Source organism: Cephus cinctus, unplaced genomic scaffold (assembly GCF_000341935.2).
Source record: "Cephus cinctus unplaced genomic scaffold, Ccin1 Ccin1_scaffold1163, whole genome shotgun sequence".
Classification (NCBI taxonomy): Eukaryota; Metazoa; Arthropoda; class Insecta; order Hymenoptera; family Cephidae; genus Cephus; species Cephus cinctus.
In genome coordinates, this window is record NW_014333653.1 from 7597 (window position 1) to 33925 (window position 26329).

Here is a 26329-nt window from a genome sequence, read left to right on the forward strand (position 1 = left end):
TCCCGTTTGTCTTTTATTTTGTAAACTCAGTTACACATATCAGTCAGTCGCGACTCGCGTGAATAATCGAATTTCGAATAAATCAATCACTAACCAAAAAAGCTGTCAAGTCATCGTGACGTATAGATATACACTCGTTTACGAAACTATAATCAAACCAAATCACGTTATGCGTTTACAATTCTCACATCAGTTAAAACCCTAGTGATCCATCTAAATAAGCAAATGCAATGGACAGAGCAGAGTTAGAAAAACATCATCTACGCGAAGAGGAATGTCAATCCTGAGCAAACTCATTAAGATTCTACGAGACACAATAAGGCCATTTGAATCTGAAGATATAATATACGAAATTCAAAAAATTATAGATGACCTACGACCCATAGGATATCACGTGACCTATGCTCATTACGGTAAACCTAATAAAGGTCTCTATGAAAAATTCACCATAAGTAACAATGACATGAAGTACGTGGAAGAGCTCTACGAAAGTAGCAACAAGATTTATTATCAAAAGTGTCTAACAAATTTGGAACTGACAGTATACCAGGCAAGTAAAATAACCATCAAATTTTAAGTACCAAAAATCAACTAAGTGCTTCGGTCTTAGACGGCCTAAAAGGAGAAAGCTCTTTAACGTGAACATAAAAACTTTATTATCAATTAAATTAAATCAATCAGTTCACGAGTTTCTCTCTACCTGAAAGCTTGAAAGAAAAAGAGAAAAAAGACTCAGTTGTCGCAAAACTACTAATTAGTACAAAGTAATGTATATACCATCTATATATAACATCAGCCCACGATTACTCTCATCGCTAAATAGTAAAGTACTAGTCCAGAGTACCTGTATACATAATAAAAGCTCAGCTGAACCTATATACCGCAGAAGTTCCCACGTCGCCATGACTACGCAGCGTAACCGCGCATGTCCGTCTACCAATCAGACACAGCCCGTTCTAGGTGGAACGACGATATCAGTACGTAGGTTCCCTCGAAGGGAAGAATTACTACCAGGAAGACGTTACAGTGTCTACCCATACTAGGTGAACGCGAGGCTTTACGGTATCCAGGCTAGTAAAAGAGTGAACGATTAAGAAAGCTGATCCGCGAGAGTCCGTGTAAATAATATACAATAAGATTACGTTTCGTACGGGTCAACGTACTTATTGCTACGAAATCGATCCGGTATCGGCGTCCCGCGAAATTCCGGAGGAATTGATGGGTCTTGCGATAACCAGGAGGTGGCGCCTGTAACGGAGCAACCCGTCGTACACGTAGCGACTGGGAGAGCATAGTGAAAGTGCCAGTTAGCCGTTAAGCTGTGCCAATAGGAAAGCTTTCACGTAGCTTGTCTCATTGGCGTGAACACCAGGAGGCGATCAGTTGGTTGCAAGCTCCCAGGAGACGAGGTCTTCGTGCCTTCTGGTTTACTGCGGTTCTGTCACTTTGAGGCTTACTCCTTTTGGTGCGGTTTTGACGTATCCTCGACAAGGTTATCCTGCGAGCTTTCACTCGAACAGTATCGTCTTGCTCTCGTAGATGCTTTGGGCTTAATAAAATCGATATTCCCGCGCTGCCTTGCCTTTATAAGCACCGTAACGCGGCGCATCCTTTCTCTGGGGTTTGTGTACTCGCCGTCCAGGTGCTTCGCATGGGGATGACGGAGAGCTTGCGATTTTTGAAGTGCAAGCACAGGTGCAGCTAGCGTCGGGTAAGTTATCTAAGTGTGACAACAGGATGATTGTGATTATTCGATGATTATCAGAGGAGAATTTTGGATTGTACGGATAAAGGATTCCGGTCCGAGCTTCCTTTTCTAATTGCGAGAATGCTAAATCTTCACGTGCTTTTTACTACTGCTCTTGTACTGTCTCTTTGTTCTATTAGCGCTTGTCTCACCTGGATTAAACTGGGCCACGAGCTGGGGCATACGTATGTTTTGTACACGGCCTTTGGCAGAGACACGTGTTCATTTTCCTTCTTTTTTCTTGAGAGATTCCATTTCTACGCCTATTTTGAAATCATCTAAGAAATTCTTTAGTACCAATTTAATTTTGTAATTTCATTATTCTGCTTTGAGTGTCATGATCCACGTGACTTCGATTATGCTATCAATGATAGTCTGCAGGCGTGTTTCTATTTGGCGTATGGTGCTAGGATATACCAGTGATCTACGAGCCTGGATCACATTTTGAGCGTCGTCAGCATCAGAATCTCCATTCCAAATGAATGAGCGCCAAGTCGCTCGTAAAAAGTAAAGCTAATAGAAACAACTGGAAGTCACAAAGCATAGAGATTCTACGTTCCTGAAAGGTTAACGGGTGTGTGTATTTTATATAGGTATTAACAATGATTAACAAAATATTAGGACCACGTGTCAATATAAATATCAATCTCACCATTAACTTCATCTGAAATTCCTCCTCTTTGTACAATTCCTTCAAAATTACTTAGTAGAGCTGGTTATTCAAATCCACCCCAAGAATATAAAATCCTGGTACATCCATCCTTGAAAAATTTGAATTTTATCATGTAAATTATTTTGTCTATTTCCTGTAATTTTAGCAATAACAAAGATCTTCTTGTTTAAATAGAAACTGTTACAGTACAGTACCAGAGTGTTACACGTTATACTAGAATCTGTAGTTCTGCATAGTATGTACCAATGTACTATATTCTTATACATTATAGATCAGATCCAAGTACTATAGTATATGCTTACTAGTATCAACGATGCACCGCTGTGCCAGTGTATATAGTGTCCATGTCTGAAATACGCTTCCACGCACGCACTCTGTCAGGTTGCCAACTTCCAGTCGACGAATCCCTGAAGTCAGAACCGTAGGGCAGAGGTCAGTATACTGCGGTAGCCATTGCCGATCCACTAGGCTAAATTTGCTCGGTATTCCTTCTGCGAAGTAACGTCGGAATGACGTTACTATGCTAGTGCTTTACCCAGACATTTCCAGGAGATGACGTAGGAATGTTCCTCTCACCCTATTTTCACGGCTTCGCACATTCAACAGAGCCGTACATTCATGTTGATCAATTATTCAGTTATTCATGTTGATCAATTTCCAGCAGGAATTGTCAATGGATATTCTTCCTCTGGCTTGGTATTTCCTGGTGACATTCTTCCAGGAAAAGGTTGCTCTAATGTCAACCTCATTCCTTCCAGCTAGACCTGGCGAACAGAGTTTGAGAAACATGCTGATTATAGGTACTAGGTTATATATATGTAATACAGAAATATGCGAACCATTATCGATCAAACTGTCCTACATTTTCCATTTCCAGACAGTTTCTTCCCCCCTCTCTCTCTCTTTCTCTCTCGTGTAACTATAAATTGTCTTGGTAGATATTGTTTATAGACTAATAGCGCTCTCTGGCGGCTATCGATTGAACCATAACAGCTATCAGTACAGTTATAAGTACTATACCTAATTGTTGATCTGCATTAATTGTTTTCCATCTAATAATTTTTTTTTTCCTTAAGAGATTTCGTGTCCAGAGCTCTGCGTGTCGTATCAGGGTAACATGGACAAATCTATTGGATAGTTTCCAACTCCTCGTCAATCTGAAAATCCCATCCAGCACTCTGAACTGTACTCGAGGCTCGAGTGGCGGCAAAACGCTGACAGTACTACTCCAGAGAAAGGTGTAGACCCAGAAGTAGTGAGCGCCAGGCAGTAAGCTAGGTTAGCAAGGGCTGGAGCTGTCTTTCTGGTATAAATAAGTTTTTTATGACAGACGAAGCTTTCCAGTTTTTTAGGTCGCGCCCTCTATTTTCAGAATCTCTATAAAGCGACTGAAGATCTGGAGAGCATTATTGATTCTTTTGAAAATTCCCATGGACGATAAAACCATCGATTAAATCAGATAAGAGATCTTCATCTGGTAGAATTTTGTCTGAAAAATAAATTTTGATAAATTTTTTATCCGCTGATTCAATGCGACACGCGTCACGGCAAAATTGTTCTTACGACTGAGTAAATTTCCCTTAGGCACAACGGTAGACGTTATGATCCTTGGGAAGGAGAGTGTTTTGGTGGCGGCGGCCGGCGTCGCGACGTCCGCATCGATCCGTTCACTCTCACTGGTGCTCATGGCCCAGACCTCCCTCTTTCAACCTTAACACATTAAACCTTCATACAACTCTCTTTTTGGCTGATTTCTGAAATCCACTAAAAAAAATCTTTCTTCAGCGTACCTCTGACCTTTCTGCACTGTTCAATTTTTCCACAAGAATCATTTCTCTTAGTTGGCAGTACTTGGTTTTAATCGACTATATACAAGACCAACTCAGGTATACCGTTTGGTTGAGGTAGTAGTACCACGCCTGAAAAAAAAAACATGGGTACCACTTACGATTAGTAACCCCTCACAGAAGTTAGTTAAATTGAAAGGAAAAAAAAAAACGTTATAACAGCTCAAGCAGAAAAAAGAGGTTAAAATAATGACCCACCTTTTTATTATTTTCTTGACCTTGATCGAAGTAGTCACATAAAAGAGAAGCATTAAGGCTATTGAAATTCCGAATTTCATGCACCCCATTGCTATCAATAACTCTCGGGTATATCTAGTGCTAGATGATCAGCACTTAAGCCACACCTCACCTCAGCGACCTGACCCAGAATCGAATCATGGGTGTGCCCATCTTCAGTCAAGTATCCGCAGTAGTATTTAACGTCTATTAATTAACGAAAGCATTGATGACTATGGTTATCGAAAGGCATTAAAGAATCCAATAAAGTTAGATATACGAAACCGGTACGATAACCCAAATAGAAAAAAAAATTAAATTCCACATATTCCCAGTACAACGTTACTCTCATGACATTCACTAAAAATATCTTTGACTCTGGCGAATTATCAAGAAAAACTTGTCTCTAGTTTACTAGTCTTCTCTTTCAGTTTCAAAAAGATTCACGTGTACAGTAATTCCTAGTCACGTGTCTCATCAGGTACTAACCTAAGGCTATTACTACAGTAGCAAATTACTGGATGGTCAGACAGGAATATCTATTACTACGTAAACGGGATTCCCAGCTGATAAGGGAAATATATCAGAGCAAGATTTTCTCTCATTGCTTCCTTAATGTTCTTCTCTCTTGCTCTCTCTCTCTCTCTCTCTCTCTCTCTCTTACACTAGTCAGGGATGCGGCATCGAAGAAGTTTGAAGTTTTCATTGCCTCCATTCTATTCCCACTGGCAATGGATTCCCGCCGGCTTCGTGCCACGCGGTCTCCTTACACTAGTCAGGGATGCGGCAGCAAGATTTTCTCTCATTGCTTCCTTAATGTTCTTCTCTCTTGCTCTCTCTCTCTCTCTCTCTCTCTCTCTCTTACACTAGTCAGGGATGCGGCATCGAAGAAGTTTGAAGTTTTCATTGCCTCCATTCTATTCCCACTGGCAATGGATTCCCGCCGGCTTCGTGCCACGCGGTCTCATTGCCAAATATGGCTGGCTGCGGTATTCTTAGCCGAGCGAATACGAACGACAGTGGCCGAAGTCACCCGAGTGAACCGACACCAGGAGCACCAACCACGGCAGAATTTCTCTATTCCGAATTTCCCTGCGGATGATCTCGCTCGTAGCTCTCTTCATCCATCCTTTTCGTCTCTCACTTCAGAGAAGACCCTTGTCCACCCTGAAATAAGTGAAACTATCAGACTTCCTACAATATTACTGTAAAGTTCATATATATAAAAAAAAAAACATACAAAATGAGAACCTCAACATAAAGTACGCGCCCTATCAGGACGATAGCGGAGTTTTAACACCAATTAGGCGATAATTAATTGATCGCCGGAGTAACTAACGAGGTTATTAAGGTCAACCCTAAGCGTACAGGGTTCCTGGCTGTAGGCACACGTTACATATACCCACGGGAAGCGCATCCAGGAAATTGCGAAAGCTCATACAAAATATGTTCCTCAGTCTAAAGTAAAAAGGTGACACGACCTGATTATACACAGGCTATTCTAATACTATGTTAGAAGAATCATTTTTCTATTTTCTTCTAAACAGTGTGCCAGGGGACATCTAGGATCATACAAGACAACTAACTGTAATAGAATAAAGTCACTATACCTAATTACTATTAATTATATACGTAATTAATAATAATTTTAGCCCACTCAACCGTCCTCAACCTACAGTATCTCTACACAGACTTTATCGTAGACACTTGTACTGCCATTAACAAAACTTATATCCAACCACTGAACATTACAGGTAAACGTTAATCAAGCAATCCTTGCACAATCTTTTTACACCCACATACAATAAGCAATGCCCACGCTTTAGGCTCATGCAATAATACAAATTCTCTTACAAAATACTTAAAGATACAGTAGGCAGATGTCAGTTCCGTCAGACATAGCGAAGCTCTCTTTGTATTCTAATATCTTATTTGTAACTGACTCCTATCCTATTTTTATCCTAGTATGCTACAAAAGATACACAGTCGTGTAATCGACTGTCAAGTATACAGAGCTTTATAATTTACTCGGTCTAAAAAATCAGTTTATCATATATCCTCATATGCATATAAGAACAGCAATTATTAGCGACCTGAATTTCCAGTCGTGTATACGTTTCACTGGCGTAGGTGTACGTAAAGATAAAAATTACTTTCTGATCACCGTTACACTTTGACGTGTTTTCAACGTGTCTTTCCGTAAAGTATCACATACATCAATATGTGTATGTATATATATCATTATCATTATCATATGCACGTATTCTATGCGTGTCTGACATATGCAATACGTATATATACACCATAGCGTATAGACAGTGGGTAGATCTAGGAAGGAAAGGTGTTGTAGGTATTCGCCCACGTTAAATCACCGTCCCAAACTGAGAACGTTACGAGTTGAGTACGTTGAATTTATGGTGTGAAGTTATCTTCTATCAAAATTAAAAAAAGGCTGCATAGAAAATATTATTAGAAGCATGTAAAACCATAGCTTTGAATGTACAATTTAGAAAAAGATCATCAATGTTCATAAGCGCCTTAATGTTTGGAAGTGCACAGATGAAACGTAAATGATATTTCAAATTTAAAATCTCAACGTCCCACGGTATCTTCTACCTACGATTTTTCTTCGCTTTAAAATTCAATACGATACTGGACACTGTTATCGGTTCTCATTTACACCACGTTGTATATTCGTTGGCCATGAACGCTGGTCTACAGAGAAGACCTCTACGTCTGTCTCTATGGCGTCTGACAGCCCACACTTATTTTAACGTTTCCTCGCGAATCGAATCGTCGACCTAACCTGTTCAGTGTTCTTGTGCCAATGTGGGTAGAACAGTATTCCAAGATCGTACGATCCTTTCAAACTTTTATACTGACTTTGATTATTGTACCAAGTTTTATCTACTCACGAATAAAATAGTCTTATTCCACTATGGTTATGGATAGGTTTTGATTTTAAAATTAAAGCGATACCTAATTTCACTCTGACACGCCAAGGTGGATGGTAGATCAATAAAGATTTTGGAATTCGCTCTGTGGAATATTAATGGATTGTAACGGGCTAACTAGAGATGGTCTTGGCATTACGAAAACGTATTTACACTCCTCGCCACGCCTTATCATAAACCAACGGGATTCGTAAAGAATTTATATATACATATGTATGGTATATACACTGTTCACTATAGAATACGTAAGAAAGTCTACAATACACACACGCTCAATTTTATAGAACTTTATAGAGATCCTCGTGTAGATAATACTTCTAGTTCCGGTACTAATTATCCGACATATAATTAACAAACGATTAGCCTGCACCAGGCGGTTTCTAGGTTAGCACAATACAATCCCAAGGAAGCTATAGTAATTTCACGGCGAGCACCATATAACGTATAGGTTAATTCACGTGGACTGTTGGATACCCATTACGTATAAAATAACTCAAACGTGATTTGAATGGAAACGTAAATGAGCAACTGTCCAGTTTGAAATTCGTACGATCCAAGGATAAATCGGCGCCAGAGACTTGTCGACGGCCAAATAGCGTCGTATCCTATAGCTCTCGACGTATTCTCCGTGGTTTTGGAATGTTCAGATAGATTAATCAACGCCAACACCAGAAATCATTCACGAAGTGTCGTTCCTTTCTTTGAGAGACATTTGAAATGTCTGTATACCCGATCTATAAATAATGACTGTCACCAGGATACGTAACTCGTCCCAGAGAATATCCAGAGAACCTAAAAACAATAAGGTTAATTTCAACCACGTTCTACCGAAGTCATTGAGAAATGTTTGTTACATTTATATAAATTACATAGATTTGTCTTCCGTGTGTTACCCGTTTAGAAAATAGTCGAACACCGGAAATCCTTGAACGGAAACTCGTCACCGCTGAGCGGTTCAAATACTTTTTCCATCGACTGTCTGTTTTTATCTATCAACGTGTCTGTACCTGGTGTCGACCTCGTAGTATGCACGGCACGAGCGTACTCGTGACGCGATTCGATCGCCATTAGTGGGAAAGTCTATTGAGCAGCCTGGTAGGAGGATGCGATGGAGATCAGCTTTCCAGGATGAAACCTACAAGAGTACAAACAATCTATTAGATTGCTCTTACCAAACGGTTATCGAGTGGTAAACAGACGAATTTGAAAATTCATTATGGCGGCCAAGGCTAGACAAAAACTTTGAAGCAGGATAAATCTCTCACCGAACTGCTACTTACTACGTTGAAGAAGCATTGTACATGACGTTGTGATAGAAGGGAAGACACTGGGAAGAAGGGTGACAGTCTGAGCATCCAGTTACTTCCGGTTTGACTAGCAACCGACCCTTTTTCTTGGTACAGACGTCACACTCGCGAGTTAATATTAGCCGGTGCGGTAGACCGCAAGGAGAAGAGGGGACGAGCTAAGGGGGTATCTTAGTACCTATGTAGCTACCTGGAGGTCTACCCAAAGCAGTGCTCACCAGCCCTTATCCGCTTGCGTACTTATTTATAGTAATTTCCTCATGCAGGTTATACAGTCACATACAGTAGTAACGTGGACGTATATGGCACTTGTTAACAATAAGACACGTCCGTGTCTAAGGAAGCCATTTCAGTGCGATTACGGAATATTGCGGTCAGAAGTTGAGTTTAATCGAATTAAGCGCCTTTAAGAGTGTAGACGGAGTATAGTATAACTATATGGAACGTGAACAGCAGAGAACAGTAGCTAAGAGAAGTCCTAGGTATACGCATAGAATAAATAACACGTAAGACACGCCATGCATCATAATATGACTTAAGTAGTAGGCAGGCCATTTTGAAGAAAAGCTCACGATGCCTGCTTGGACGATTCAAACGAATCGTGGTCTAATTAGAGGACAACAGTCATAAATATTCCAATAGAATGAAACTTACGCTTATCCAGCTTATTTTCTTGGCACGTATTCTTCCTAGCGTGGCTGCACTCGATTCCTGAGTTAAGAAAACATGGCCGGCGCTTCTGCTGTATCGAATCTCGATACGGCATCTACTGTAAGAAGCACATGCACTAGGGACTTGTACAGTAGCTTGCTATTGTTAGAATATGGACTACAAAGGGCTGGATGGTGGCAGTGGAACGCCATAACAATACACGCCGCTTGATAAGCGGTTTCTCTTTCTATTTTTAAATATGCCATCCGTTACAGTAGCCGCCACCGACGAGCTTGCGAACTGAGCAAGAAAGCCTGCTGATCGAAGGCCTCTTTGTATTAGCCGTATACCAGTCATAGTGTCCGTGCACTGTCTATGTTCAAGAATAGAATTGCAAGGGAGCATCTGTAGAGAGATTTGGAAAGGATGAATTTACAGTTAAAATTATGGACTATTATAAATCATGAATAACTGTACGGTAATGATATTATTATCATTTGCAGAATCCTCATGACTGATATCTATTTACTGAACTGATAGACTATTGTTGATTGCGTAACTGGCTCCAGAATTGAATCGCATTATACAATAGTGATGGCGGTTAAGTGTCGTCTGGATAGTATGCTCGCACTAGGCAAGTTGATAACCTTTTAAGGAAGTTCTGATAACTGCAATGTGAATCATTCGAAGCCACTCAAACGTACCAGTGGCTTTTGTTTTTTTTTTCTTTTTCATTCTAGAATAAAACGAATGATTTAATCGCACTGTCACGGTGTGTAGGGAGCTTAAGGCTTATGTATTAGATATTCTACCCTGAGAGCTGCAGACGGGAAGAGTACATGGAACGGAAAGAATGAGAATAGCCAGCCCTCTCTTGCCAGTACTCGTACATTGGTGCGCGACAGGGATGTGTAAAAAAACGTAAGTCAGTCTTCTCGGCCAGAAATACATCTGGCTTGGTCGTCTGTAAGCTTCTTCGTTTTCTTCTTCTTCTTCTTTTTCATTTTGGTTCCTGACTGTTGGAACGACCGGAAAACCTTCACTTCACCTTTTCATTGAAGAAGTGACTCACTTTTTGGGAATTTTCCTCCCAGGCTGCAAAATAAGGATTGTTATTAAAAATTGAATGAGATCAAAAATATTTAAATATTCGAGTAAAAAAAAATATTCCGTAACCTTGACGTTGATGATCCGGTCAGTGCGGTTGGCCTGAAAAATATCGAAAAATTCTATCATCAAGAATTATTATGAGAAACAAGAATATGATAAGGGAATTATTTCTCGATGGCATCACGTATAATAGAACAGGTTATTTGATACCAGGCTATACGATTATTAGCAAACGTTAATCTGTTCATTATCAGTAAATAAACCTGCAAGACTGTTATCAATGGCAGAAAAATGTTAAATCATTCAATTACACTATTGCCAGAAATTTCCCTGTTCAACGTCAAAGAATCAGAGAAACAACGAACTACTTATCAGCTACGATTTTCATTATTTCATACTCTTATCAGTACCACTGCTATTAGACAAATAGTCTCGTTCTTCTCAGATAAAAAGGAAGCAGACCGATTGAACATTTTGATGAGAACTTATGGCAGAACTCAAGAGCCAGCCAAGACCCATTCGCCACTAACACGCTAAACTGGCACGTGGGTAGAGGAACGTTGATCCAAAGAAATTAGCACTTGGATCAAATTTATCAGTTCAACAAGACCATGGGGGGAGACGCCAGTAAAATTTGTTTATAGCTTGAAAAATGTCATTGAATTATTTAAGCAAATTTTTTTCATATATCTATGCACCAATCTATACTATTATCTCAATTCATAAGTGGCACAAACTCGAGCAGCGTCCCAGAAAGACTTGACTACGTTTACAATCGGCTCTATATATATATATACATATACATATAACAAGCAGCATATGTCTACATATGTAGACTCCACATGCTTCTACACTATCACGTATACTATAACCATTGGTTAGAAGCATACAGGGTTCAGTCGAAGCCGCGCATTCGTGTGGCACGCATCGTGCGTTGCTGCGTGCGCTTTGTAGAACAAATTTTCACGATAGAGTTATGCCCGTGGTCCCAGTACAGAATTGAAAATAATAGCGTGCACCACCCATATGAAAATATATACACAAGGGATACAGTGAGCGAGTGCGTGAGAAGGTACAAAAAATTCTAGAGTATACAAGTGACACTAATAAAATAATTCCTAGAGGAATTTGCTTCGTTAAAAAAAAAAACATTCAATTACATAGAGAAAAAGGTGAGGACCAACATCTTTCTAGAAATATTTCATATCATCACTTACGATGGTATAAAAATTCTATAACAAAACGTCTCTGTAACCCGTGCAAGTTCTTCGTTCTATATTTTTCGCACATTCAACGGTGCTAGAAAAGTTAGGACCACGTCGACTTTCGTTTCCGAGAAGCGGCTTATACTATTTAAGAGCGCCGGATCGGCTTAGGGCTTTGCATCACGTCTAATATTACAGGACGAACGAAAATAAACGCACTCTATCCAGCACGCACGAGCATCGCCAGACTGGGTACATCAGAGTTTACTACAGAGTTCTCGCGGTACTTCAGACTAGCCATATAGTGTAAATAGAAATAGATCAGTAAATATCTAATACAATAGGTATGTAAATGTAAATCTACTTTACTTAACAATCTGCTTATCGTTAGCCTACGTAAAGATATATACGTCTAGATATAAAATATATAGCGTGACTTATTATACAAGGTGGCCGAGAAGACGGAAACCTTAAGAAACCTGGTTGACGGTACCAGGGAGCTTCGTAGCACTCTGTCGTAAATTACATCGTTTGTACAAGTATCGACGTTTGCTCAGTGCTATTTTTAAACAGGCCGTCTCGTATTCTAATGTAGTAAACCACAAACGCGACCGAGTTATGCGATACGCGATACGTTTACGCGATGAGAAACAAGAGGGACGAACCCATGTCGTTAGCTTATCATATATTTGCTTACTCCGAGAAAAAGAAAAGATTGTACAGACACGTCAAGGGATCATACGTGGACATGCTGTGCATACATGATGGTGCCATGGGTAATTTACTCTGGCCTGGTTCAATGCGGCTCATTTTTTAATTATGGCTCATTTAAAAGAGCGTCGAGGGAGACGTTATTAGGTACTACTCTTATTTCACTTAACGATAGTGTAAGTTATATTCTATAACGAATAGGGTAGTTAGAGCCGTTGTAATATACATATGTGTATATATATATATATATATATATATATATAGTCTTTCTTTACAATGCGTGTCAGCTGTCTGTCTATCTATTGGACGATTGCGTGACCAAGATTACATTTTGCGTACCTCTAGCACGTAGTCGGTAGTACAGTGACGGTATACGCACGATAGTTGTGACGTTGGGTGAATAAGAAATTTAGTGAATTCGACAGAAGTTACAAAGGAACAGTTAAGGTACTCCGATGGAATATTAATTAAGATCAGATTGATTAATTAATTTATACACGTCGGCTGAGTTTCGTGCTTGGAGCCATACCGGAATCCTTTCTCTGTTCAGTGCTGTTGTAATGATAAGGGTTCTTATTGTACTTCCCGATGGACTAATCAGGTGGTTTTGTTTCTTTTTTGTCTTTTCAGGATAGCCGTCGTCAACAGCTGAGGCCTCTGATATCCTTGGGATCGTTCCAGGTCCTGTAATCACTTGGTCCGTGGCGAGTTTAAATGCCAGGGTATCGGTAGTGTTCCGTGGGAGTTATCGAGCGATAAAGAGACCTTAAAAAAAATGTAGAAACATGGCGCGTTAATTTTATCGTGCTGTCGAGCGCAGAGAGACATATTTTACGTATGATAGAGAAAAAAATAATTTTACGTGTATTCGGTAGACGGATGAAGGCGTGCGAATCCATGGGGAGAAATTGGTTGGTTGAAAGTGCTTGAGTTCTTTTTTTTGGTGCTTGTTTAAAAGTGAATGGTGCGTCTAGTTTCGTTATAGTGGATCAATCGAGAAAAGGGTATTAAATATTGCGAAGAGGATTGAGAAATAAAAGTGACGATCATGAGACCGGAGTACGGAAGAAGGTCGCATAGGGCGAGGAGATATCGTGAGGAACAATCAAAGCCAGGCCAGCTGGCCTGAGCTATGCCAGCCATTAGATCATCCTTGGATTCGCAGTTGGTGGGAGTTCCAGGTACGCCATCGCCAGGAAGAGTCTGTGCCACGCGTAGGGACCTCTTCCTCTCGGCGACGGTCGATCCGCGTCCAGGTCGTGCTATACACTGTCCTGATCTAAATGCTTGCCTGGTGAACGAGGGTCGTGCCATTCCTGACGAGGTCGACTGTCAAGCTGTCCACTTTGGATACGCCATACCGGTGAACGTGGTGCCTCTAAGGGAACGTCCTGATCTTGCTGAGCTGGTCCTGGACTCGACGAGCGAGCTCAGCTCTCAGGCAGTGAGCTATCTCCTGGATCATCATCCCCAGTTGCGGCAACAGAGACAAATGGCGGCCACTGCCAAACACGATCTTCGCAGGAAGTTCACGGCTGACTCCTCTGGCGAGGAGGACATCGCAGCCATAGCTAAACAGATCAGCGACCACGCAGAGGCTATATATCAGACGTGGAAGAGCAGGGGATTGGCTCCTACGGAAATACTTAATTGCCATAGCAATGCCACAGCTGCTGACAAATTTGGTACGGTATTGACGCCAACGTCGACGAACAAAGGATCACCCTCGGCGGTGGATATCCTGGCGCAAGCACCTAGTCTAGACAACAACAATCTGGAGAAGCTTGTGAACAATTTCGTAGTGGAGGACAAGGCGAGGATAGCCGCGTCGAGGCAAAAGTCACCAGCGAAGAATCTACCATCTTCCATACAGTTTGCCTTACAGAAATTCGAAAGGAACACGCCCCAGTCTTCACCGGCGAAGACGCCGACGACGCCGGTGAAGCCTCAGGTGCAACCAAAGTCCCTTAGCCTGACATCGCCTACCTCGACCTTTCCAAATAAACCGTCGCAAATAGTAAAGCCCCAAGTCTCACCCAAGACCCCCGGTGCTCACCACAATGAGATATTCCTGGAGACGATAGAGACGACCTTCCCGGCCGATCTGACGCCCTCGAAGATCATTGTCCAGCAGAAGAGGCCGATGAGTTCAGTTATATCCCCGGTGACGGCGGAAGCCAATCCCATGTCCTCGGGTCTAACAACGTGGCCCCTGAAAAACAAAATAGGTGAACCAAAGAAAAGCATTAAGAGTCCCCAGAGCCCAGAACCGCGTACTCCAACGAAGGAGGAGAAGCACGCGACACTGCCTAATAAAAATTCCAATTCTACTGCATACATGGACGAGGTGGCGCGCGAGGAAGAGCGGCTGATAAACGCATTGAAGACCGGAGCCGTGATAATCGATGAACCACTGGAGAGTACGAGCAGTCCCATCAGTAAGCAGAAACCAGCCATAAAGAAGGAGAGGCCCAAGGTCGAGCCAGTGAAGCCTATAATCCTGAGCCACAACCACAGCATGGTGTCACCAGGAATAGCCAACAGTGCTGGTGGCGCAGAAGCAAAGTCTCTTACTAAGGATGACTTGTCCACCATGTCCATTGTGGATTATGCCAAGGTCCGTTATAGGGCTGCGCAACAGAATCCAGTGACACAACAAAGATTAGAGGAGCACAGAAATTCTGGCAACTTCAATTCCACCGAGCAGTTGGTATCGACAACAAGAACAAAATTCGAACCTGAGACCAGCAAAGACAAAGAGTCCGGTAAGGATGAGCGTGACTTCGCAACCTCTAGGTGGGGACCCAGGATAAATTCACCAAGACCAAGATTGGAACAGGTCCCACATCCTGAGTTAACTACACAGCAGAGGCAGCATATTCGCGCAGCAGCTACCGGAACCGGAAACAATCCTGTCAGACCATTTCTCACAAGAGGTTCCGTGGCAGAGCGCGTCCTCATCTTCGAAAAGTGTCCGAGTGAGCTTCTTCTGGATAAACGTGGACCAAGGCAACCCGCCATTAACACCTGGAGAACCGGTCACGAGGTCCAGAGTAAAGCTCAGGTAAGTCTGAAAGACAGAAGTCATACGTATGAATACATCATAGAAATTGTATATTTATAAGACCAAGAAAGGTGACAAAGAGAAATACGCATCGGACCGATGAAAACAAGAGTCTATATATCCACGTATATACATACATATGATTCTCAGCCTTTCATTGGGAATCTTCTTGGCTCTCTCTAGATTAGTATATGGCGTATATACACCACGTCTATGTATATATATTTATTCGGGGAAGCCATTGGTCCAGGTCCAAAATCTCAAGACGAAGAGGCCCCCGCTCGTTCTTTGTGTCTCATCGTTTTAACATTACAAAGAGAATTCGAAAGCTTCAGAAGGATTTACAAAAATCGTTCCTATCCTGCTCTGTCCGAGGACACAAATCTTGACATTTAAAATATCCACGAACAAGCATAACGAACGAACATTCCTATATAGATACAGTCATTCTTCTCTACGTCGTCTATCTATCATCTATCATACATATCCATTACGATGATACCATATTAAAATCATACGTGGCCAATGGATATTAATTGCCTTGCTTATAATTAACCCCTAGGTAAATTAACGAACAGACCATAACAAATCCTACGAGCATTACCGTAAAAGCTACAGCGTACAAGGAGAGAGATCGTTAGCATAGTTGTCGGAATCTTTCATCATTGAAAGATCATGTCCATAAGTGATGAATCAAAAGCAAAGAAATAAGAACAAAGAGAAGAAAAGCTATAGTTATACTTCTATCGCTATCTTCACAATATATAATAATCTTATGTGCTATTGCGTGATTCGTTATTGGTCCAGTAGAAAAGAAAATAGGGTGATAATATAACGTAGATAATACGTTTTAGCACAAGCTGATACCGCGTATTCATCTGGCTGTGATCCAGACCGACTTATCCATCCGTGCATGAGATACGATTGCCATTGGTTCTTCATTAATCAGTCTTTTCTTTTGGCGATGACTGCCAAAGACCTGGACCGCGTGTCACTGAAAAATGGATCGTTGTGTTATTGGAAAAATTGACAATTATAAAATATCTAGGAAAGGCAATAGCTCACGCATATAAATTCCATACCTGGCTTTCTCCATGCGGTGAAAACTTCACGTTTTCTAGATAACCAGTCAGTCGTTTATCTCATTTCCACGACCGTAGCCATAAGTCATAGGTGTACATATACGTATGCATACACGTGTACTAGCAATTGCACAATAATTGAACAATGACGGAGTTACAGGCTTGGCAGTACTTTGCTGTCCGGAAATTATTCCTTATCGCATACCACTGGACAGATTCAGCTTCCTGAACATAAAAGTACAAATTTAACATAACAGTCTGATGAATAGATATTTTGAAGAATTTTTTATTTCCTAAAATTATTTTTCCTGCGACACTGTGTACCTACTGGTTGGCGCCACAAACTATGTGTCTTGTCAAACAAGGAAACTGGAATAATCTCATGCTCTCCAGTTTCCGTCTGTATCCGTCTATATCGAGCGTGACGGAAGATCGTATCCTGACTTACTAACTGGCCACGATTAGTCCCTAAAAAACGGTTCACAGGAGCCCATTAGCCAGACGTCTAATAAATAACGTACGATCCTGACATTAGATATCTGTCTGTGCATACGGTTTATTTTACCAGCATCTAGAACCGATCGGCAAGTCTATATCTACATCAGGATTGTCTTTCTTGTATAAATAATTAGATTACTTTTTTTATCTTGACTTATAATAAATATTATTCTTCGCCTGCAAGCTGAACCTAACAAATCTCTATAGCATAGTATTTGTTTTATATAACTGTAAAAGATCCTGTATAGGTATGCTATGTACTTATTCTAGTTTTGCATAAAACTTCTAGTCGCAAATTCGCCTGTACCGTTACTCAGGAATTTATAAACATAGTCACCTACAGAGTATACGTGTACAAGCTCAGATACAAAAGTACTACATGGGTAGTCATACGCATACATATGTGCTGGATAATCCGGCAACTGCATAGGGGAAGATATTTATGGATGCACCCAGTATAGAATCTCAGGCTTCTGTTACCTTTCAAGTAACCTCTCTCCCACGGCAGTGGTACCCGTTAACGCGCTATCAAAAGCGTGAATAAAGAAAGCACGGGAAGACATTAGAGTTGGCAATAGAAACACAAAGGATTTCCCTCCCAGTTGGGATAACGAAACCAAGTGTAGAGTATATGTATGTACATGGTATTATAACAGATGCAGCCACGAGCAGCTGTTGCTGTTCTGCGCCATTTCTGGTCAGAAGGCGAAATCGCCACTGCGATTCAGTGCGAAAATGGAAGCTGGACGTTACTTGAGAGTCGATTAAGAGTATCAAAGCTAAGAGCGATGCAGAAACGTACCAGGTTAGGTTGGCATTATTGAAACCGGATCAGAGTCATAATACCTAATCGTGTTTTGTGCCCTAACGTATTTGGCCTGCGCCAATGAGTCATATGACTCGGCTTGACTTGACTTGACTCGAGTACAGGGTTCTCGTTACGATTAATGTTACACGATTCCTAACACAGAATTACCACGTGAAAACCGCGCGTGTCCGTGGCACTAGACACTATTATGGTCACAAGAAATTCCAATTGGATCTATACATACTTACTTGAGGTCTAGAAGAGTCGCCTAAACTCTCTCGCGGTTTGTTTACCATTATTTTCCTTATCTTGCATGTATCTTTCACACTGTGGCTTCGGGTGGTAAGAAAAGTACTCACGATCTTTATTTCACGGGCGACTTATAAAGATTGCTTACAAATATTCTTCCTGGAATACTTATTGTTCTGTGAATTAGCGAAACTCTGAATGCAATTCTTTACGACAGCGTAATACAGGCTTTACACGTGTCTGAGACAGGAAGTGAAATACTGCTGCTTATAAATGAACTTAATAAAGCTATCTTTTTTAATCTTATCCTAGTAATTCAAATACGCCTTTTTACAGTGCGACTCGCAGTACCAAGACTAGACTCTTAATATCCCACGTATTCATATTTGTAACATGTACCAAAAAGGTTCGTGACTTCAGTCGAGTACGATGACTCACTGTAACGTAATGCCCGTGTAAACAGTTCAACAGAGTTTTAGGGTATGCAAACTACAAGCCCTTTTACTTATTTAGATTCCCTAAGTCTCTTTGCCTTGTCTAATGCTCGCAATGGTACCAGATAAACTCATTACCAGTGTCCAACAATTTTTACCTGAAAAAGTGCATGGTCACATTGCGCATTGCAATTACTCCTGTATACTTGCTATAAATAAGCTCAACGACCATGAGACAGAGAGTCACATAAGGCCAATTGTACATATGATTATAAATGCTTGACTGCAATAGCTGAATGAGCTCTGCCTAAGTTTAAAAGAAAATCATGAAGTAATCGTTATAGGCTAGCATAAGGTCACATTTCGTTAGCTCGTCCCTTGACCTATACCAGTCAATTTGGCAAACAAGAGAGCAAGCTCAATCAAGGCGCGGTCAAATTCACAATGTCAATTGGCAGCATGATTGACAGTATCCGTACACTAAGCAGCGAAGCATGCCAAACGCACTCATGTTATAGGTGTAATCTGATATATTATATATCCTAATGATTTAACCTGGAAATATATTATTATAGAAAGTATCCTTAGGCCGCTAGCTTCAATTTCACTTCAGTCTATTTAATCGACCTTTTTGTTAGCGATGAGAGCCGCTCATATTAATGGCTGGACTGGGTCGAGATGATTATAGCGGTCAAGACGCTTTCCGCAAGGATATGCATATTCCAGATTTTTTTTCTTCTCTCGCTGTAGTCATCCGGCGGTGCTTGTAGTCGCGCGTTGTAACGCGTGGACAATTCTGTTCCAGGTTACTGAGAAGTGAGTGAGTAAGTGAGACAGGTAGTGGAATGATGTAACGTAGTAGGATGAGGTGCGGCAACGTATTAACTACCTCCACAGGTTTCTTTGCATTCTTCGAATCCTTCTTACAGCATCGTTAAGCAGGGATGCCTTGTCCTTGAAGATGCTGATGCTACGTAGTAGCAGCCAGTTCGACGGGATCCTGAGTAAATAAATAACAGAGTGGAGAAGCTCTCGCCTGTTATTATTATGTCATTCTTTTTTTAATTTATATATTGTGCACTACTTTACCTGCAGGAGAGTTTGAATTAGTGGACGATGCTCGGTCGGACGTGGAGAATGTTGTAATGATATAATCCTTCCGATATCTACGGTTCTAATCGGTTTTCATGCTTCATTACAGACCTACGTGCGAGAGAAGACACAGCAGAAGAGTTTACCACCTCACACGACTCTTCAGAGACATGTTAAGGCTAACAGAAATGTTCATATACCAAGGTATGCAATTGATTGTGCATTTTCTTTGTTTACGGCGGATGCCAACAATTGTTTCTTGATATTTCTGTATCTCTTGTATCGCTTAGATTTTATTTCCCTGGCGGAAAACCAAGTTCGCCCGCGCAATTGGAGGCGACTGTTGCACGAATCACAGCGGCCTTCCAGGCTTTACCTGGACAACAAGCGGCGCGCGCACAATTCCATGCAATTACCAAAGTATGAGAAAATATATATATATACTAATAATAATATATAATGGACCTTGAAATTCTTATATATGAGAATATTTCAATTTCATGTATCCTTTGTATTGTTCAGGCTTGCGATTTGCCACTGTACTGGAAGATTCCCCTGTTCCTTGCAGCTGGTGGAGATCAGAATGGATTTGTCGAGATGAATCCTTACCTTGATTTTTGGAAAGAGTGAGATATTCATTTTTTATATAAATCATAGTCTTATCGCTTACAATTTTTCATAATGAATAATAATTTGATAGATTATCCAATACGCACCATGACGCTGCTAGCAAGTTTGTCAGGATCACGACAAGAGGTCTCAGGAACAATATCCTTCCGGAAGATCTTATTCCTCTGGTGCAGGACGTGGTCGAGACCCATCCTGGTCTGACTTTCCTTAAGGAAGCTACAGAGTTTCATTCTCGTTACGTTCACACGGTAATTAGTTATACAATTTTTCTAAAACAGATCGCACCATCTTCTACGTCTTTCTTATAAACTTTTATCACCAGGTCATCGCCAGGATATTCTACTGCGTTAATCGTAGCTGGAGTGGCAAAATCTCAGTTGCTGAATTACGAAGAAGCAATCTTCTGGCTGTTATTGCTGTGCTAGAGCACGAGGAGGATATCAATCAAGTTACTGCATACTTCAGCTACGAGCACTTCTACGTTATCTATTGTAAATTTTGGGAACTTGATCGCGATCATGATCTCTACATCGACAAGATGGATCTCACCAGGCACAATGATCATGGTAAGTAATTCCGGAATAAAGGTGAAACAAAAAATTCGCAGATTAAATTAATGTCCGTTTGTAACGAACAGTGTTATTGTATTATTGTTTGTTATTCCTTTTTCACATCTTTCAGCACTATCTACACGCATGATTGAGAGAATATTTAGCGGCGCTGTTACCAGAGGAGGTGTCAAAAGTGGAAATGGAACTCCGCAGCCAGAAGATAAAATGAGTTATACAGAATTTGTCTGGTTTTTACTCAGTGAGGAAGATAAAAATCATCCCACAGCAATAGAGTATTGGTTCAGGTATAATAGAATTTGGATATTCATAAATATCTTATCAAATTTTACAAATTCTGTAAATAATTACTCACAATGTATGCTCCGTAACAGATGTATGGATTTGGATGGAGATGGTTACTTGTCGATGTATGAATTGGAATATTTTTATGAAGAACAATTGCATCGCATGGAAGCCATTGCTATAGAGACTCTGCCATTCGAAGACTGCCTCTGTCAGGTATTAGAAATATTTTAATAAGTCATGTCGAACATTCATTAAAATAATTAGAGTGTAAATTAATTTTACATTGTTTTTCTAGATGCTGGATATGATTCATCCAGTAACACCAGGAAAGATATCGCTGAGTGATTTGAAGAAATGCAAGATGACTTCCATCTTCTTCGATACATTCTTCAATGTTGAAAAATATCTAGACCACGAGCAGAGAGATCCATTTGCATCTACAAGGGATCACGACGCGGACGGTCACGAGGTAATTTAATAAACAAAAGCAATTATAGGTTGGGCTTAATTATCGGGGAAACAATATAAATTTAAGAAAGGGGTACGACAACAATTATATAAATTATTTCATGCAAATGAAATATAACTTTTTAGGCAAAGCTTTAAAAGATAAGTTTGGCTTTTGGGTATTATCGCGCAGTCAGCTGTTATCATTATCATTCATAAATATCACAATTTCTATTTACTTTCACTAAACAGCTATCCGATTGGGATCGGTTCGCCGCTGAAGAGTACGAACTCCTGGTTGCCGAGGAAAGCGGTAACGAACAGAGTGAACAGATGTAAGTATAGGAGACAATCCCTCAGCTTCTATATATCCTTATCATATAAACCCATTGAATCCCAAGTCGCCATCCTTATAAGGATATCAAAATTTCGACATAAATATAAAATGAAAGAATATATAAAAAAAAAGATTTTTAAAAAACAACAAGCATGCGTAGATTTCCCAGTAGCACGATCATTCTTATTGACTAAATGATTATTGTACTGTACAAGGAATATCTAACGAAAAGCACAGAGAGTTTCATTCATACTCGCATTAAGTTCCTCTCCAAATGAATCAGAGTGTCATCGATCATTGCAATACACATATTTGATACAACGACGAATCAGTGATACGTAATTCACAGTCGTCATTGTAATCATTAAAAACTAATGGAGGCATGCATCATGCATAGGTCTTAGTTATCTTCTTTAAATTTGGGATTTAACGTGGCTGATCACTCTGTTACACTGGACGTGTTATGGACTGAGTTTTATATTTAATGACGATGGTGCGATATGCGTTTGTTGCAGGCTGTGTGATGATGAAATGTAACCATCATCTACAGCTCAGTAAGTAAATCACATGTGCATGCACCTGTTCCAGAAAGCATGTGTGTAATTGTTTCTCTTGAGCATAAATATTAATGATTGCACTTAGCAAGTATACCCTTAGACAATTTAATGTTATATTTCAACGTGTGTTCTATTGACGTTGCCATATGTATATCTTCATTTTTACAGTCAAAGGAGTAACGACTTGTTACTTCTTGTATTTTGACAAGCATTTTTCTAAAAGCTTCTTATTGTGTTCCTGTATTAATGCCTCGTGCAGTCTCTTCTTGATTTATTTCTGTAACAAAAACAAAAAAAGCCTTTAACACACACTGTGTACTATCGTAGGCAAAATCATAGAAAAATAATATTACAATAGCACCACAAGATGACTCACCCAATGAAGATTTTCAGCACGCATACTTGCCTTATTACACACAAATTTCCATGTCTATGGATAATCATTGTAATAAAATTTTTTTAGGTTGTACGAATCCGCGTCAGAGGATGCTCTCTCCCCAAATCTGGACGTCCTCGTCGGAGAGTCCGTGGATCTTCCTCAGGACGGTATCCCATTACGATTCCACGAAGAGATATCGTCCGTGATACAACAGCAATTGAAGAGTCAGCACTACGACAGCTGTGACAGCGATGACTATGCTGACAGTGACAATTAGTCCAGTTGGTGCCTCCAGTGTAAAGAGAAGCAAAGAATTTGATGAATCCTGTAAAAGAGGAAGACAACAATTAATAATTTCTCACAATAATATAAATATTCCTTAAAGGGAATATAACTGAACAACAATGACTGTACAAGAGAAAGAATCATAAAGTTGGAGGTGTCGAGAGACAGATGTAACAAACACTTCTGTTAAATAATATCAAGAGAAATTGTGTTACTGAAAAGATAAACTAGAAACGGGATAGACTACAGATGATAATCCCACGGTTGTTCAACGCGTTACAACGTTGTGTACTTCAGGTTGTAAATAGACTAAATTATTGACAGATCTATTATTACTTATTAATTTTAATGTAAAGGAGTTTCTAGTTAAACGAGAATCAGTCACTCTCCGAAATTATAATGAATTACACGTGACAATTATACAGGTCGTTTAGTTCGGTATATTGCACTTGCTTTTCGACCTCTATATATTGATATATCGTCGACGACGCGTTATTAATATAATTACAATTACATTATCACCACGTATTACCATTGCATACGATTAAAATATATACATGTACGTACGACTTAAGTATTTATATACCGAGGTAGTAATCGAGAAGTACCGAAGTTATTTATATACGGTGTCCTTTTTAACGCGATCGCTTAGAAACTATAGAAAAAAAAATAATAACGCTCTTCCCAATAATGATGAAAGGATCGCTATACGGATTTAGATATATATATAAAAGCGCATACAGGAAAATGACATGGGCCACGTGACCAACAATGAAAAACAAAGAAGACAATAGGGAACTGATATTTGTCTCATTGTTAACGATCGCTACGAGACGAGAATCGATTAATGTCTCTTGGATTAGTCACACAGAGAAAAAAAAACCAAAGAGACGCGACTTGTTCTTGCTTTTTTCTTTCTTTCTCACTTTTTCTTTTCCTCCTGTCACGCGTTTAATAAGTCCATTGCGCTGACGTGACTTCACCTAGGAACAATGGTATAATCGCATAATTACAAACAATAAAAAGTCATGCTAGTAAATTTCGATTAATGAGAAAACAGCAAAGCTTTGTTGCTATTACCACAGCGTTAATTACGGATCTGCTATATCAATTTACAATAAATATTCTGCCAGACCTTTTGTACTTTGCTGTGATTGCATATCTAATTGTATTACAACTATTGGCGCCGGTACCCGGTTCACTGGATGGAAGTTCCAGTAGAGGAGCTTGTAATTTTCCTTTTTTTTATTACTTTCCCAAAATCAATCACCAGCTATTCCCTGTATCGGCTTAACAGCTCATACGTTATCTGCCGTAGTCCATTTTAATTTTTACACGCGACATTATATAGTTTTGGTTAATCAAGACTGCTGGATTGTACATATTAATTTCTTGCGTTTAAGAATAATTTACCGTCATTCGCGTATACATAATCTTTCTAGTCCAATGTGTGCTATATGATATATCCCAGATGCGGGATAGAGAAGTCCTGATGGGTCGTCCGTTTTTGAATAAATAATAACCGAGCATCAGAATCATCCCCGTTGGTATTTCGCCTGTGGGATTGATAAAGTTATGATTAAAGAGAAGAGACAAAAAAGAAAAAAAAAGATACATACGTTAGTAGGTGGTATTCACTTTCGTTGACTGTCCAAAGATGTAACTATTATGAGTAGGTTGTTATGGTTTTTGTACTATTTATACATCCTAGGCTCCTTTTTAGCGTTCCAAGATGATTTATATATTTAGGAACGATTACGATCATTTATTAATGCATTTTTGACGATATATATATACGTTCGATTGTTATAATATATTTATTCATTACATCTATAATAGGTTTATCGCTGTTCAGGCAAATTGCGTGCCACCCATTCTTAATGCCACAGGCGTGAATCTCTCTGTATCTTTTTTTTTATTATTATCCTCTGGTCGCGCCTGGTGGAAGAGTCTTGGAGAAAAAAATTATTAGTAAGAGATCACTGTATTGTTTTTTTTTGATTTTGCTCGTATCGCTTTTTGTTAATTATTATAAAAAAGGCAAGAGTATAATAATAATAATACCAAGAGAATCGCAGAACTCTTACGTGTAACAGAACGTGTAATAACGTTATATGATATTTTTATCAATTATGAATTTTCATTTGTACCATTATCTTGTGCATGAGTAGACGAGTAAGCCCATTTTACGAGTTACAAAATAAATTCAATGGTAAATGAATGAATGGAGGATGAAGAATTAATGAACGATAAAGAGACTGTGGGAATATTAATTAAAAAAGATATACGTATACAACGGATACGTATGCGTTCAACCTGCATTAAATAATTGTTTGATATTTTCTTTTTCTTTGCCACTTTGTTCTAAATCGAGTTAGAATTTATTAAGAGATTCAGGTATGTATTCCCGTTTAGGAATTATGATTGCGGAGCCATTATGAGCCTTAAAAGTAATTTTAATGATAATTGACAACGTTCACGAAGAGGATATCCCCGTAATCTTCGTTAGGTTATATTGGTCATATCGCCAGCAGGATTATCCTTTATTCTTTTAGTTTCTCAAGACAGTTTCACGGATATTTAATTATTCCATACTTAACCTAATTATGTATGACTGTCAGATGATTATTTCCAGGATATAATCAATTGGTAGCGGTAATTAAGGGAGGATGGTTGAACGTTATGAGTATTAGCGGATATATATATAATGTATATCTGGTATATCGACACGTATAATGGATGTGAGCATATGTTAATTTATGACTCAGGGGTCAAAGGTGCCTATATAATTGTGACCCTAAGTGCTAATCTTAATTACTGCCATGACGGAATGGAAATAGATTCAAGAAAAAAATGTCAGGTATTCATATGGAATTCTTATGATCATGTAACTGTTTTTTTTCCTTGGAATTTCTTTTATTCCGTCGTGAAAACTCTGACCGATATGTGAATAACCAACGTATATTTGGCGAAAATGTGTATTTCCTACTGACCTGCTAAAAAGCCAATCCTTGTTCCATTGTTCGATGAGAAATTTTCATTGTTTCGTCGGCATGTCTTAACTCTTTGCCAAAATCGAGATTGCTGTAAAAGGGAGGAACGACGAGTGAAATTCGAAATACATTGCAATTATGAGACACCGAATATGTGAGAAATCTTTTCTGCATTCCCTTTACGTTATTAGTTAGT

The 26329-nt window shown here is 39.7% G+C and overlaps 2 protein-coding genes and 2 long non-coding RNA genes across 19 annotated transcripts; 1 reads left to right on the top strand and 3 right to left on the bottom strand.

The window, feature by feature from the left end:
• Nucleotides 1-105: 105 nt before the first annotated feature.
• Nucleotides 106-5239, bottom strand: LOC107272383. Of its 4 annotated transcripts, none has more exons than XR_001538924.2 (10): nucleotides 4973-5239; nucleotides 4466-4690; nucleotides 4211-4339; nucleotides 3984-4130; nucleotides 3260-3909; nucleotides 2723-3184; nucleotides 2400-2508; nucleotides 1900-2306; nucleotides 1164-1720; nucleotides 106-1071 (listed from the first exon to the last, which is right to left on the bottom strand). It is a non-coding gene; the product is annotated as an uncharacterized LOC107272383 (long non-coding RNA). The 4 variants fall into 4 exon arrangements; XR_001538922.2 differs by lacking the exon at nucleotides 106-1071 and having other exon boundaries at nucleotides 1581-1720; nucleotides 3260-3339; nucleotides 3441-3909; XR_001538921.2 differs by lacking the exon at nucleotides 106-1071 and having other exon boundaries at nucleotides 1581-1720; nucleotides 2723-2827; nucleotides 2997-3184.
• Nucleotides 1577-25483, top strand: LOC107272377. Of its 5 annotated transcripts, XM_015749480.2 has the most exons (13): nucleotides 11382-11677; nucleotides 13052-15485; nucleotides 19758-19852; nucleotides 19939-20068; nucleotides 20171-20274; nucleotides 20349-20526; nucleotides 20601-20844; nucleotides 20960-21134; nucleotides 21222-21348; nucleotides 21431-21604; nucleotides 21835-21917; nucleotides 22435-22473; nucleotides 22940-23075. In XM_015749480.2, exons 2-12 carry the CDS (start codon nucleotides 13554-13556, stop codon nucleotides 22454-22456), a joined length of 3264 nt encoding a protein of 1087 aa, XP_015604966.1. In that variant the 5' UTR covers nucleotides 11382-11677; nucleotides 13052-13553; the 3' UTR covers nucleotides 22457-22473; nucleotides 22940-23075. The 5 variants fall into 5 exon arrangements, with proteins under 5 accessions (XP_024945443.1, XP_015604966.1, XP_015604965.1 ...); XM_025089675.1 differs by lacking the exons at nucleotides 11382-11677; nucleotides 22435-22473 and adding an exon at nucleotides 1577-1711 and having other exon boundaries at nucleotides 22940-25483; XM_015749477.2 differs by lacking the exon at nucleotides 22435-22473 and having other exon boundaries at nucleotides 11383-11677; nucleotides 22940-25483.
• Nucleotides 5296-12016, bottom strand: LOC107272384. 9 transcript variants are annotated; one of them, XR_003061180.1, is made up of 8 exons: nucleotides 11723-12016; nucleotides 10572-10604; nucleotides 10208-10490; nucleotides 9930-10131; nucleotides 9399-9800; nucleotides 8331-8572; nucleotides 5724-8229; nucleotides 5296-5650 (listed from the first exon to the last, which is right to left on the bottom strand). XR_003061180.1 is itself a non-coding variant. In XM_025089679.1 (6 exons), exons 3-6 carry the CDS (start codon nucleotides 10285-10287, stop codon nucleotides 5629-5631), a joined length of 342 nt encoding a protein of 113 aa, XP_024945447.1. In that variant the 5' UTR covers nucleotides 10288-10490; nucleotides 10572-10604; nucleotides 11723-12016; the 3' UTR covers nucleotides 5296-5628. The 9 variants fall into 9 exon arrangements, 5 of the variants coding, with proteins under 5 accessions (XP_024945447.1, XP_024945446.1, XP_024945450.1 ...); XM_025089679.1 differs by lacking the exons at nucleotides 5724-8229; nucleotides 9930-10131 and having other exon boundaries at nucleotides 8445-8572; nucleotides 9399-9510; XM_025089678.1 differs by lacking the exons at nucleotides 5296-5650; nucleotides 9930-10131 and having other exon boundaries at nucleotides 7710-8229; nucleotides 8445-8572; nucleotides 9399-9510.
• LOC112495040 lies at nucleotides 15509-19758 on the bottom strand. Its single transcript, XR_003061182.1, has 3 exons — nucleotides 19446-19758; nucleotides 16568-19365; nucleotides 15509-16479 (listed from the first exon to the last, which is right to left on the bottom strand). It is a non-coding gene; the product is annotated as an uncharacterized LOC112495040 (long non-coding RNA).
• Nucleotides 25484-26329: the final 846 nt, after the last annotated feature.

Excerpts from the sequence above, each read along its gene's own strand:
- LOC107272384 (XM_025089678.1), bottom strand. The coding sequence starts at position 10,287 with ATGTACGAGTACTGGCAAGAGAGGGCTGGCTATTCTCATTCTTTCCGT. Across the intron at positions 9,511-10,207 it reads TCCCGTCTGCAGCTCTCAGG|ATGCCGTATCGAGATTCGAT; the intron begins GTAGAATATCTA and ends TTCTTACAGTAG. Across the intron at positions 8,230-8,444 it reads TACTACGAGGTCGACACCAG|GTTCTCTGGATATTCTCTGG; the intron begins GTACAGACACGT and ends TATTGTTTTTAG.
- LOC107272377 (XM_025089675.1), top strand. The coding sequence starts at position 13,554 with ATGCCAGCCATTAGATCATCCTTGGATTCGCAGTTGGTGGGAGTTCCA. Across the intron at positions 20,275-20,348 it reads TACCTTGATTTTTGGAAAGA|ATTATCCAATACGCACCATG; the intron begins GTGAGATATTCA and ends ATAATTTGATAG. Across the intron at positions 21,349-21,430 it reads TCGAAGACTGCCTCTGTCAG|ATGCTGGATATGATTCATCC; the intron begins GTATTAGAAATA and ends TTGTTTTTCTAG.